This window comes from Pristis pectinata, chromosome 11 (assembly GCF_009764475.1).
Source record: "Pristis pectinata isolate sPriPec2 chromosome 11, sPriPec2.1.pri, whole genome shotgun sequence".
Taxonomy (NCBI): Eukaryota; Metazoa; Chordata; class Chondrichthyes; order Rhinopristiformes; family Pristidae; genus Pristis; species Pristis pectinata.
In genome coordinates, this window is record NC_067415.1 from 31,076,372 (window position 1) to 31,091,241 (window position 14,870).

The 14,870-nt window shown below is 41.0% G+C and overlaps 1 protein-coding gene across 1 annotated transcript in view; it reads left to right on the forward strand.

Moving 5' to 3' along the window:
• The first annotated feature begins 462 nt into the window (after positions 1-462).
• cryl1 (crystallin, lambda 1) overlaps positions 463-14,870 on the forward strand; it is a 50,194-nt gene continuing 35,786 nt past the window's right edge. The window contains exons 1-3 of the mRNA XM_052025569.1: positions 463-539; positions 678-785; positions 11,814-11,940. Of these exons, the coding sequence (XP_051881529.1) occupies positions 499-539; positions 678-785; positions 11,814-11,940 (276 nt within the window). The 5' untranslated portion in view covers positions 463-498. The remainder of the gene's footprint in view (positions 540-677; positions 786-11,813; positions 11,941-14,870) is intronic.

Genomic DNA, 14,870 nt, shown 5'->3' on the forward strand with positions numbered 1-14,870 from the left:
CTCTACGCAAAAGATTCATTTCACTGTGTGTTTTGATGTACATGTGACTAGTAAAGATATCTTCTTCCTCCTCACTCTCTACACCACCTATTTTTGTGACATCTGCAAACTTACTAACTCTTCCTGGTATATTCTCATTCCAAATCATTAATTATAGATGACAAATAACAACTGGCCCAGCACAACCCCTGGGGCACACCATCAGTCACAGAGCTCCAGTCTGAGAAAAATCCTTTCACCATCACCCTCTGTTTCCTACCATCCAGCCAATATTGAATGTTTCAAACATTTTCCGTCTTTGTTTCAATTTCCAACGTCTGCAGGTTTTAATTTGATTTTATTTTTCAATAACACCCCTGTTCATTACTAGATCCCTCGCCCCGATTTTGATCTGCCAATCAAGAGCTGTTGGCCAACGGGCTTCCACGTTGGCTTTGACGCTATTTGAGGGCGCCCCAGAAATTGCGTACGGTTGGTTTTATCTTGAGAAAAGTCAATATGAGCGGGTGTGAAAAGGGCAACATTTTGATTGTAGGAAGGTAATTGTATTGTCCTAGGCTGTAGCGTGCAAATGCATGGTTCGTTAGGATAATATTTGATTAAGGGATCCATGTCTTAAATTTTATATAAGTTGCAATGCGAGTGATACGGGTTTTTTTTATAATTTTATTTACTAGTGGAATCGTTGGACGGAACTGGGCCATGGTGTTTACAAGTGCAGGGTACAGAGTCAGTCTTTATGATACTGTTCATCAACAGGTCATCTGCGCAATCGCAAGTATAAGGTATAGTGTGACGCGATGTATGGAAGTTACTAATTCTTGCAATTTACAGTCTATATCAATGTTTGCGTTTTAATGTACACAGTTGTTTATTTAGCCTGTCGATTGTTTAAATAAAACTCAGGTTTGCTAGACGTAAGCTTCAAAGAGTTGGGAAATGCAGCCTAGTTGAGAAGAGGACTAAGATTAATGCTCTAACAGCAATATTAATCAAAGGAACTAGACAAATCCTTAACCCTTTTTCTATCCTTAGAAAACTGCTGCCTGTGGATTTTTTTCATGTGGTTAATATGTAGGAATTAATAATGCTTACATTGGTCTTGTGAGCCTTATAATCCAGACTAGTTAACCTATGTATTTGCTTTTACATTATCAATCTTGTATCTGAACCTGCTGGTTCATAATCTATTTAGTCTCCTTTTTGCCAATTGTCAAACTTAAAAATGAGTTATCAGTGAATAATTGTATACTAACTTTAGAAACAATTAACAACACTTGAATATGTGGTATGCCAACAATTAGTGGAAAGAAATAATTAACTTGTTACAAAGGTAAGTTACAATTTATGCCATGGTGATTAAGCATCAACTTAGTTAATTATAAATTTACACTTGGGCATTTTAGTGTTTATAAATGAAATTAATTTTGGATTAGATTGCTGATAAACTAACTAAATGCCTAAGTATTTCTTGCAATGAACAGTGATTCAAAAATTTATGACCTCCTTTATATTTGCCTCTCTCTTGGCAAGGGTGGGGGGGGGGAGGTGGTGGAATGAAGAGAATGATGTTAACCTTCAAGGATGTAAGTTATGCTTTGTAGAGTGGCTATTGATTTTAACTAGATTACCTAATGTACATCTTTCATAGTGGTAGTTGTTCTAAGATTAATCAGTAATCTGTGTTTGGGATAGCCTTAGAAGTCTGGTGTCTCTGCCTGTTTCCACCAGACAAAAATATGTGCTAACACTTTTTAATCCTTTGTTTCCTTTCTGACAATCAACTTCCTATCTGAGAAGTTACATTTTCTCTAAATCGAGAGCTAATTTATCCAAGGAGCTTATCTTATTGGAAATCGCGTGAATATCAAGCATTGAGCTATCTAAGGTTTAGTGGAATGATGGCCTTTATTTCCAGAACATTGGAATCCAAAAGTGAAGGATTTGTGTTCAGTTGTACAGAGCCTTGGTCAGACTGTATCTGAGAATTGCACTCCATTTTGTATAATGCTTCTTGGGAAAGATAAATTAGCTTGGAATCAGTATATTATGATTCACCAAAATGATAACTGATATTAAACGTCAGTTTAATCCTCCATGCTTGTCTTGCATCCCATTTAGAAGGTTGACGTGAACTGAATATGTTTACTGCAGTAAAACCATTTTAAAAGGGGCAGATATAGGGAAAAGGAGATTGAAGGGTGTACCCTTCATTTCCAACAATATTGTAGTCCCATGTACTAATTAAAGCTTTGAGTTTGCTTTATTAATTGGACTATGTGCATTAAAATAGATATAATTTAGCTCTGTATTCACCTTGCGCATTAACCTGCCTGCTGTGTCTAATGGATTTACTAATTTTTTTTCTCGTCTAAGTGATTGAACCTCCCCATCTGAAATATCTACTCTGAGCCTCATTCCCCTTGCTAACTTGGCTTAAACCAAATTGATGGTGAAAGGGGAAAAAGGGTTGTTGTTTGGGACAATAAGAAACAATATGGCACAGGATGAGAAAATTATTTTGATATGAGATTTTATGGTAGATGACACAGCTTGATTAAAGTTTTTCTGAGGAGTGTAAGGATTAGAGAGAGAATTAAAGAGCATAAGAATTTGACAGCTGAAGGCATGGCAGCCACTGGTGGAGTAACTAAAATCAAGGATGCTCAGAAGACCAGAAATGAAGGAATCCGGTTATATGGGGGAAATTAGAAATTGGGAGGGGCAAGGCTCTGATGGGATTTGGAAATATCCACAAGCTGCATTTTTAGTTAGCTAAGAGGCCTGTATGGATCAGTAAATGCAGATGAAGAATGATTGGGACTCCATGCGAAATGAGACCAAGCATGATGTCATGTTTTAAGGGGGTGGAACAAAAGAAGTTAACCAAGACTTTGTTGGAACAGAGAGCAGTGTGTGAGAATGTTAGGGAGGTGAATATTCTGTTGGTAGAAACTTCAATTTCAGACCTAAAATATTCCCCTTGTTTCTGTCCCTGGCTAATAGAGTATTTACATCAGTTTCATCATATTTTGCCACTTTTTTTTGTTTCTATGTAGACTGAAAGGATATAGGTCATAATTGCAGCATGATTAAGTTTTTTTTATTCAGCGATACTGTATAGGAAGAGGCACGTTTGCCAGTGCTGCAGAACCAATCAGTTCTGTTTATTCATTTCCTGAGATCTGGGTATCACTGACAAGGCCGTTTATTACCCTTGAGCACCTGCTGATGAACCACTGCCATGAAATACTACTGTCCTTCTGGTGAAGGTACTACCAGCTTCTGTTTGGTAGGGAGTTCCAGGTTTTGGGACCAGTGATTTATATTTCCAAATGGAGATGGTGTGCAACCTGCAGCTGATTATGTTCACTTATGCCCAATGCTCTCTTCTTTGGAAGAGACTGTGGGTTTCAGAAATGGTATTGGAATAGCCAGGGTGTAACTGTAGTGTATTTTTTAGATTGTGCACACTGCATTCTCTGCATGGTGGTGGAGGGAATAAATGTTTAGTGTGCTTGATCGGGTGCCAGTCAAGTGGGCTGCTTTATCTGTTTGGAGTTCGCTCATCCAGACAAGTTAAGTGTATTCTACCAAACTGACCTGTGCCATGTAGATGGTGGAAAGGTTTTGGGGTGGCAGGGGATAAGTTAGTTGCCACAGGGTATCTGGCCTTTGACCTGCTCTTGGTGTTCATGGGTTGGTCTACTTGAGTTTCTGATCATTGGTAACATGCTGGATCTTGATGGTGAGTACTTGGTGGTGGTAGTAGTGCATTTGAACATCAAGGCTAGGTGTTTAGACTTAATGAAAATTGTCATTGCCGGTCATTCATCAGCTCATGTCTGAATGCTATCTAGGTCTTACTACATTGAGGGATAGACTACTTCATTTGCAGAGGAATTGAACATTGTACACTCATCAGTGAAATCCTGACTTTGTGGAAGAAAAGTGATTAATGAAGCAGCAGAAGGTTGGCCCTAGGGGTGCTGTCCAGAGGTTCTCCTGCAGTGATGTCTGGGGCTAGGATGAGTGACCTCCAGAAAACACAACCACCTTCCTTTGTGCAAGGTATGATTGCAACCATTGGAGTATTGTCTGTTTTATTGCCCATTCTGTTTCCATTTTGCCAAAGCTTGTTTTACCAGGGTGCCTTGATGCTACTCTTGGTCAAATGTCACTTTGATTTCAAAGCCAGTCATTCTCACCTCTGCAATTTAGCTTTTCGATCTATGTTTGGACCAAGGCTGTGATGCAGTCTAGAGCAGAGTGGTCCTAGCAAAACCCAAATCTGGGCTTTGGTGAATATGTATCACTTGATGGCACTGTTCATGATAGCTTCCCATCACAATGCTGATGATTGAGAATAGACTGGATAGTAATTAGCTGAAATGGATTTGTGCTGTGTCCTGTGTACAGGACGTACTTGGGCAACTTTCCACATCGTAAGAAAAATGCTAGTGCTGTAATTGTGCTGGAACAGCTTGGATAGATATGCAGATAGCTCTGGAAGTACTGCTCTTCAGTACTCCAGCTTGAATGTTGTCTGGTCTCAAAGCCTTTACTCAATCCAGTGCTCTTAACCATTTGATATCTTGTGGGTGAATCAAATTGGCTAAAGACTGACTTCTGTGACTGGAGGTATCTTGGGAGTGAGACAAGATGGATCTGTACAACACTTCTGGTCCGGCCTTATTTTTTATCACTTGCACATTGGTTCCCACCATTTTTGAGGGTGAGGATTTTTTTTTTTTGGAGTTCCTGTTAGCTAAATGACTACCATCATTCACACTGGATGTGGCAGGGCTTCAGAGCTTTGGGTTGTTAGTTGTGACATCACCTGATTTCTGTCAATGGCATGCTGATTTAGTTGTTTAGCATGCATGTAGTTTTGTGTTGCAGCTTCACTAAGCTGGCACCTAGACATTTTTGTTATGTCCTTCTGCACTTACTGAACCAGGGTTAGAACTCTGGCTTGATAGTAATGGTAGAGAAATATGCTGAGGCATGTGGTTTCACATTCTGTTAGTGTAAATTTCTGCTGCTGTCTGTGAATATCCAATTTTGCACAGCCAGATCTGTTCTGAGTTTATCTCATGTAGCACAACATGTTGGAGTGTCCTTGGTACAAATACAAGTCTTTGACTCCACAAGGACTGGTGTAGAGGTCACTTCTAATACTATCATATCCGGTAAGAAAATTAGTCAGGACAATGTCAAGTGTTGGTTCATTCACTAATAGGTGCAGATCCAGTACGATAGCCATCCTTCGGGACTTGGTCAGCTCAGTCAATGTGTTGTACCAAGCCTCTCCTGATATATAAACTGTACCCCACCCACAGTACATCTTGTCCCTGGTAAACTAGTTTAGTTCTCTGTATACATTTTTGTATTTATTTTCACATAAATTCCACGAGTGAATTTTTATTCCATACCTCAAATTTTTTTGGTAGTGATTTGTGAATTCTGTAGGAAAAATTTCTGTTAACCAAGTTGCCATAATATGGTGGTACACTATTATGATGGGGAATCTGCCTCTCTCTTTCTTTGCCATCAGCTTGGAGATTAACTTTACTTTTCCTCAGTCCTAATTTTTTATTTTCATGTTTTATTTACTTTGTCTTTGCATGTATATATTACTTGCAGCTTATTATTAAATGTCGCCTCAGAAGAGGAATTTAAATTTTGTAAAATAAAAGCCTCACTTTGACGGGTGAGCGCAGCCACCAGCTTTGCCTCTACCACAGAATACATGCAGCACAGAAGGTAGCCATTTGGCTGAAGTAATTTACATCCATTTAGAAGAAGTCATCTAGACCCACTTGCCCAAACTCTGCAAATTTTTTCCTTTTGGACACCTTTTTGGCTCACTTTTAACATAACAATTGAATCTCTGTTAATCAAGAGGAGTTGTGGATCATGCCAGCTTCAACAAGATTCCACCACCAAACATGTATTCATCTCCCCTCCCCTTTCAATGTTAAGAAGACATCACTCTCTTCACGACTCCCTGATCCACTGTTCAGTCCCTGCTTGCTACTCCCTTTTGTATGGAACTTTGCCATGTAACTACAGGAGGTGCAATACCTCTGTTTTCACCTCTTTCCTTCCCACCATCCAGGTACCCAAACAAGTCTTTCTACGTAAGGCAGTGATTCACTTGTACTTCCAGTCTAGTGTACTGCATTTGGTATTTGCAACATGACCACTACATTGGACAAACCAAATGCAGATTGGGTGATCGCTTTGTGGAGCATCTGTGCTCAGTCCACAGGAGTAACCCTGAGCTGGTTACCTGTCTTTCTAATTCACCATCCCACTCCCACTCTGACTTCTCTATCTATGGTCTCCTACATCGTACAACAAAACCCAGTGCAAGCTCCAGGAACAACACCTCTTTCTTCTGTGCAATATTCAGGGTATATAGTATCACCCAGACTTCACAACATTGGCAACACAGTACATACAGGAGCTTAACTGCACATTTAATGGCTATATTATTTCACCTTATTATTGACATTCCCTTTCTTCCACCCATTGCCACCTTCTCTGCTATTTAGACTAACTTGCTTTCTCAGTTCTGATGTGGGGTCTTTGACCCGAAAAGTTAACTATTTCTCTTTTCATGGATGCTGCTTCACCTGCTGAGTTTTTCCAGCATTTTGTTTTTATTTGATATGTAACTTACTGTCAAGGGAAATAATGGAGGCTCTGAGCATTGTTTTTCTTTCTCATACATTGATTACTATGGACAATTGAATGAACAGCAGATATCATTGTGAAATATGAATTGATAAAGGACAGACAGCATAAATTTAAGAAAAAGTCACAGCTTCTTAAGATGGTCCACTCTATCTAGTTCGACAGGTTTTTAAGTTGGAGCATGCAGGGACCATATTTATTTGCAGATGCAAAAATTTGCCTGCATTTTTGGGAAGTGGTGAGGAAGATGTCATTGGTCAAGTGAGGAGAAAACTGACAAGTAGAATTCAATCTGGAGGAACAAAGCAGTGTGTTGTGGAGGAAAAAACATGGGAAGTAAATGCACATTGTAGCATTGAAAACCTTGGAGCATGTTCATCACTGGAAGCAGCAGGATGGGTAAATATGTGGTTAAGACATATAGACTATATTAGGTGAGTCAATAAATATAATAGCAAGATTAAAAGTTCTGCAGATGCTGCAAGTATTCAATAACTTAAGCAGTATCTACAGTGAGGAAGCAAGTTAACTTTTGGGGTTGAAGATCTTCCAATAGATCACCCTCTGTAATTTCTCTCACCTTCAATGAATGCCACCAAACCAAATTGAAGATGTAGTTTGGGAATTTGTGCAGGTCCAAGCTATGCCTGTCCCTTTGTAGGATATGTAGAATGATTCTTGTTCCAACTCTACTTGGGTCCCTCACCCCAGTACATCAATATTTGTAAAATTGCTGCTTGCTGCTTTCATACAGAGTTTGTCCATCTTACTTCCATTTCTTTTATCTCCATCTTGGATAACCTGGTGACCAATATCCATTACAAACCACAGACTGACTAATCCTCTCTCTCCCACCCTATTAAGACTCTATTTCATTATCCCTGTTGCTCTGACTCCAGCACATCAGTTCTGAAGATGATATACCAGTGCTTCTGAGATGGCTCTGTTTTTCCTTAATCACAGCTTCCATCCATCACGGTTGTTGGAGCATATTGGCATCTGTTCTATTTCCTCATAATTCTATCCTTGCCTTCCACTGAGAGCAAGGATGGAGTTCCCCAAGTCCTTGCCTCCCACCCCACCAGCTCCCACATTCAATGCATTACCAACTGTAACTTGGCCACTTTCAATGAGCTGCAACTACTGGACATTTCTGCTCTCTAAGCATTCTGAAGGGAGTGATTGCTCCTGAGTCATTACTTTTCTCCACAAGGGCAACCTTGTCCCTTTCCAGCATTCAGGAACCCAACACTCTTTCCAGGTGAAGCAGTGATTTGTTTGCATTTAATTTGGTTTATTGCATGTGATGGTCACAATGTGGTCTCCTGCATAGGAGAAATGAATGGAGTTTGGGTGAACTTTTTGCAGAGCACCACTGTAAAGTCTACAAGAGTGATCCTGAGCCATTGGTTCCCTGCCACTTTTCTGTCCTGTCCAGCCACAGTATAGCCCAATAGTTGTATGAGCCTTGTTGTTTCCCACCTATAAGGAGACAGAATTCTGAAGCAGCTGAACAACAATTCAAGTTTCAATTCAATATGTGAAAATCCAAAAAAAAACTGCAGATGCTGGAAATCCAAAATTAAAAACAGAAAATGCTGGAAATATGCAGCCTAACCTGAGTATTTCCAGCATTTTCTGTGTTTATTTCAGTTCAATGTGTTGTTTAATTGAAGGACTTGGTATAATGAATTTTCCATGACAGAAAATGTTTTACATTTTTGGCCAAGTAGATAGAGAGGATACAAAGCAAATATAATAATCAAGGTTCATCAGTTGGATCAGACTGTATATGGAGATGTGCTGTTACCATTTGCACTTCTAAGTATGGATAGAAAAATCAAAACTTTATAAGAGCACAAATAATTTGTTCAGGTTATGGAATGAAACCTCTTCCTGCAGGCAAGTTTGTGGGGTGTTCTGATGCTTTAGGTAAATTTCTAACTAAGTTACTAATCATTGGATTCAAATTCAGCCTGTTTTCTTTTGGAGTAAAGGTTTCAAAATTAGCACTTTCATAAAATAGTTGATGCTTTATATGAACATTGTATAGTAGAAAACACTTGTCTCTGGAAATTAAAACACTTCAAACTCTGAAACAAATCACTATCTTATCTAACTGAATAAAATAAACAACTTAAATAGTGACATGTCCTATGCTGCATGATCAAACAAAAAAAACTCACTTAACACTACTTTCATTTAAATATATTTGAACTTGTACTGTTGACCACTATCGTTATTTATTGCAGTAATTATCAGATTAAATACCTATCCAAAATCATCAAAACAGAACTGAAATAGAATCTAATGAGTTGGATATTTCCGAGGATAAATATGGTCCACGCTAAAACCAGTGAACCATATACTTGTTTCATGAAAAGATCTTTGCAAAACAAAGTATATCTGAAATGATTTTGTGTAATTGTATTTCCCAGTAAGTACATGCAGGTCTGGAATGCCTTGAGGAATATTATATCATTTAAGACTGAAGAAGCAACAGCTGCACTAAAGATGTATCTAATACCATCTAATAAACTGGATTGTTCTTCTCTGATTTCAGATTGGAGGAACCTGCATTCTTATTAAACCCAACAAATAGAGTAGAGACTTTGTGGGGAGGGGAAAGCAGGATGTAAGAAAGGTAGAGGAAGAAGTCAGGAGAGTGCATGCTGCAAGAAGTCCAACAAACTTCAGATGAGTGTGAAGGGAGGACAGGCTGAGGGACTTGTCTTTAAAGGAAGAATTGAATTATTGTTCTGAAGAAATAGTTGAAATGGCTTGTTTCAGCAACCATTTCATCTGTAATCTGCATAATGCATCTGTAGAAAACATTAAAATCACCTGATTGGAGTGACCCTGCAGTGTAAAATATACAACAATATGGATTAACATCACTCTGGAATGGCCTAGTGGAGTGGAAGTTAAGTACATTTGTAATTTTGCTAGCTATTGTTATTATAGTGCCTATGGAGGAGGTAGCCTGTACACATGCAACCATTTAGAATAATTCTATGCTATTTCATTACCAAGCAGCCTTTAATTGCAACAAGGGTACCTCCTAACTTTGTATAGGTCCTCCCCAGGTTATGAGTGTCTGACTTGTTTGTGTGTATGACCTGTCCACAAAGGATTGGGAGACTACAGGGATGGATTTGCCAGCTACTGTGAAGCTGCAGGAATCTTCTGGTTAAGAACAGAACAGGGCATTTCTGCATACCTTCTCTCCCCACCACTTGCTCCCACCCTATCCCCACTTGAGCCATAACAAGTGGGGGCTGGGTCAAGCCGAGCAGAACTGGGAGTGCTGAGCAGACTCTCTTGCTCACTCACCAAGTCAGTGAGGCCAGCTGACAGCCATTCTTCCCGTGCCTGCTCACTCAACCATCGCAGCTTTTTCTGTGATCCTCTCCCAACCTGTTGTTGTTCATTTCTGACTTGTAAACAGGTTGGATTCGAACCGTTCTTAGGAATGGAACCCTGTTACAACCTGGGGACTGCCCGTATACTGGAGCAGCAGTTGCAGGGGACGGTACCATTCTAGTGCTAATTGTCCAACTGTTGAAACATTGATTTCAAGAAAAGGGGAAAAATAAAACACATTTCCCAATGTGAGAACCTGCTGCATTATGCAAAGTGAGTTGCTTGTGAACCCCAATTAGAGATGTATCCTTTTTTACAATTATTCAGACTGTGTGGAAGAAGTAGTTGAGGCAGGTACATGAACAACATTTAAAAGGTACTTCGACAGGTACATGGATAGGAAAGCTTTAAAGGGATATGGGACTAGCTTAGATGGGAATCTTGGTCAGCATGGACCATTTGGGCTGAAGGGCTTGTTTCTGTGCTGTATGACTATGTGACTCTATGAACACTGCATTGTTTCTTATTAGGACTCCTCTCACCTCCACGCTCTGCCCCCACACGCATATTAACGCTTTTGCTTCCTCGTTAGAACAAATGAGCTCAATGGAAATGAAAATTAGGAGAGATATGAAATGGTTTACTGACTTAATATCATCTATTTTACATTACCATACTAAGTTGAAATTGTAGCTCACAAGTCTTGTGTCATGGTGTCAGAACAACAACCTAATCCTTAACATCAGCAATGCAAAAGAGCTGGTTGTTGACCTAAGGAGGTATGGGGCAGAGGGTGACCATAACCCTGTCCTCGTCAATGGAGCTGCTGTAGAGATGGTCAACAGCTTCAAGTTCTTAGGCATCCATATCACCAGCAATCTCGCCTGGTCCCTCCATACTGATGCGGTGATCAAGAAAGTATATTGTATGCACTTGGGCATTTGAGAAGATTCAGCTTGTCTGCAAGGATTCTCACGAACTTCTACAGATGTGCTATAGAAAATATCCTGACGGAATGCATCTCTGCCTGGTATGGTAATTGCTCTGCTCTGGGCCGACGGAACACAGAGTGGTAAATGCTGCCCAGTCCATCGCAGGCTCATCACTTCCATCTAGTCCATCTTCGTGGTGCGTTGTTTCAGGAAGGTGAATGGTATTGTCAAGGATGCCTGTCACCCTGGCCACTTCCTTTTCCTCTCTTCTACCTTCTGGGAGAAGATACAGAAGCTTCTTCCCCACTACTATCAGGTGTCTGAACCGACCTTTCACATCCCCTTTCTGGTGGTGCTGCCACATTCTCAGACTCTTAATTCTACCTCTTGGTTATTCTGTTATTGTCACTTTAGTGTTTCTTTATGCACTATTTCAGATTGCACTATTACCTTTGCACCATTCTGTTTGTTTTGTGCTTGTCGCTGTATTTGTTGTATTTATTATTACCATGTATGCTGTTACTCTGTGAGCTTCATGTGAGCAAGGAATTTCATTGTGCCCTGGTGTGTTTGACAGTAAACTAAAATAACTAGCTCTCACAACCCTGTCCTGTATTATTAACAGATATAGTGCTATTTGTTTTCAAAATCCATTTCTGTTAACTGACCAGTTGTTGATTTCAAATATGGAATTGAGCTGTTAACAAAGTAAAACTAATGAAACTTTCCTGACTTGGTTAACTCTTGTAGATACTTGTAATATTCAAATTTGAGAGGTGTGTAGGTAGTAACATCAATTCTATTTCTTAATTTTAGACAGCAGCTGAATGAATTTGAAAGGAATGGCAATCTTCGAGGAATCTTCAAACCAAAAGAACAAATGCTCCTGATCAGTGCCTGCAGTGATCTTGCCCAAGCAGTAGAGGGTGCCATTCTCATCCAGGTCAGTGTTTCAACTTGATGACACTGGTTGCAAATAACTTGATATCCCACAATTAATAGTGTGAGATATTAAAACCTGAGATTTGCTAAGCGATTCCTTTTTAATTTCACTGCAGTTTTCTATGTGAAGGAAACGGTGAACTCCAAAACACAAAATGCAGTGTTTTCTTTAATTCATACAATGGATGTGTCTGTCTTGGCAAACAATTGCCCTTGAAGGTGGTCAGTCACTGCCTTGAACTGCTATGGTTTGTGTGGTAAAGTTACTCCCATAGTGCTGTTGGGTGAGAGGTTCCAGAGTTTATTTCACTAAGTTAGTGTGTAACTTGAGAGCATTGAAGGTGATGGCTATAGGCCATAGTTATACAACACACTGGGTCTGCACTGACCAAGTACCCATTCACATGAATCCTATGGTAATCATTTTTTTATTCTGCCCACACTCTGATCAACTCTCCCTAGATTCAACCACTTACCTGCACACAATGGGCAATTTACGGTAGTCAATTAACCTACCAGCCTGCACATCTTTAGGATGTGGAGAAAGCCAGAGCACCTGGGGGACATGTATGCAATCATGGGGAGTATGTGCAAACTCTACACAGTACCTTAGGTTAGGTTTGAGCCCAAGGTGAGATGGAGTTCTACTAGCTGCGCCACAATGCCACTCTTGTCTTTGTGCCCCTGCTGTCCTGATCTTTCTGAGTGATAGAGGTTGCAACTCACTTTTAACGTGGCCAAAATGTAAATAACAAATTTTTCCTGGTAGATCAGAAGTGGGAATGTTCACCAATGATTGCATAAATTTCAACTGTTGCTGGTGAACAAAGCTTGGTGAGTTGCTACAGTGCATTTTGTAGATGGTGAACACCATGGACGCAGTTTGTTGTTATGGAGGAAGCAAATGTTTACGAAAATGGTGTAGTAATGAATGGGTTGCTTTGCGATGAATATTATATGAACTTGCCAGCCTTGCCTTCCACCTTAGCAGGAACATGCTGCCCCTGGACTCTTGATATCACACTTCTAAAAGCCTCTCACTTACCAGTCATCTCTTTACCAGCAAACAGTCTCCCCAAAGGACCTTGGCAAGATCCTGCCTAATGCCTCCAAAGTTGGCCCTACCCAGTTTAGGACCTTAACCTATGGACCTGTCCTATCTTTCTCCATAACCACTTTAAAGCTAATAGAATTATGGTCACTGGACCCAAAGTGCTCCCCAACTGTCACTTGCCCTACCTCCATCCCTAAGAGGATGTCCAGTGTTATGCCCACTCTAGTAGGGCCCTCTATATATTGATTAAGGAAACTTTCTTGGACATATTTAACAAATTCTACCCTGTCTAAACCCTTTGTGCTGTGTGCCCCAGTCAATGTTAGGGGAAGTTAAAATCTCCCACTAACTAATAGTTAGTCTTGCAACTATCTGCAATCTGTCTACACATCTGCTCTGATTTCTGTTGACTGCTGGGGGGGGAGGGTGGGGTGCTATAAAACAGTCCTATCAAAGTGACCATCCTATTGTTTCTAAGTGGTCTTGCTGGATGATTCCCCAGGAATATCCTCTAAGCACTGTTGTTATGCCCTCCCTCAACAAAAAGGCAATTCCCTCTCCGCTCTTACCTGTACTTCTGTCACGCCTGTAGCATCTGTATCCTGGAACGTTCAGCTGCCAGTCCTGCCTTTCTCTCAGCCATGTTTTTCCTTTATGGCAATAATATCCCAGTCCCTAGAGCCAATCCATACCCTGAGATCATCCACCTTGTCCATTAAGCCTCTTGCATTGAAATAAATGCAGTTTAAGTGCTGGTCAAGCGGAGCAGCCATTATCGGAGTGGACAGGGAGTGAGTGGCTTTGGCACAACAGGCTTCAGCATTTACTTAGGAGTGAATCAGGAGCTGAGAGACCAAGGAGCAGCGGGTCCCTCACAGGTCCAGGCTAATTTAGAAGGGCCAATAAAAAGGAGGTCGTGTGTAGTGGGGCGGCCACTGTCGGAGTGGACAGAGTCAGAGTGAGTGGCTTTGGCACAACAGGCTTCGGCATCAAGAGGTAGAGACCATCTACAATGACATTGGTGAGCAGCTGGTAAGTAAAGGTAAGATTTACTGTTATTGTTATAACTTTTAAGTAGACTACAGCTAGGTAAGAAAATAAATAGTTCAGATGGAGGGCAAAACGATGTGCTGCAGTCGCATGTGGGAGCTAGTGGACCCTGCTGTGGTACACGGTGATCACATCTGCAGTAAGTGCTTGAGGCTAGAGGAACTTCGGCTCAGAATTGATGAGCTGGAGTCACAGTTTCGAACACTGCAAAGTATCAGGCAGGGAGAGAGTTGTGTAGATGCTGTGCATCAGGAGGCAGTCACCACCCTTAAAGCAGGTACTTCTAGGGTCCAGGAGGCAGATAGGTGGGTGACTGTCAGGGGAGAGAAAGAAAGGGAACAGGCAGACAGAGCAGAGGACCCCGGAGGCTGTTCCCCTCAAAAACAGGTATTCTGCTTTGGATGCTGTTGATGGGGATGACCTACAGGGATCAAGCGGCAGCAGTCAGGTCTCTGGCACTGGGACTGGTCCTGCTGCTCAGGAGGAGAAGAGGAGGGCAGTAGTGATAGGGAACTCAATGGTCAGGAGAACAGACAGGAGGTTCTGTGGACATGTGCGAGAATCTCAGATGGTATGTTGCCCCCCAAGTGCCAGGGTCCAGGATGTCTCTGATCAGGGCCAGAGCATTCTTGTGCGGGAGGGAAAGTAGCCAGAAGTCATTGTACATGTTGGTACCAACAACATAGGTAGAAAGAGTGATGAGGTCTTGAAAAGTGAGTTTAGGGAGCTAGGCAGAAGGCTGAAGAACAGGAGCCCAAGAGTAGCAATTTCAGGATTGCTGCCAGTGCCATGTGATAGTGAGGGTAAGAATAGGAGGAGATGGCAGA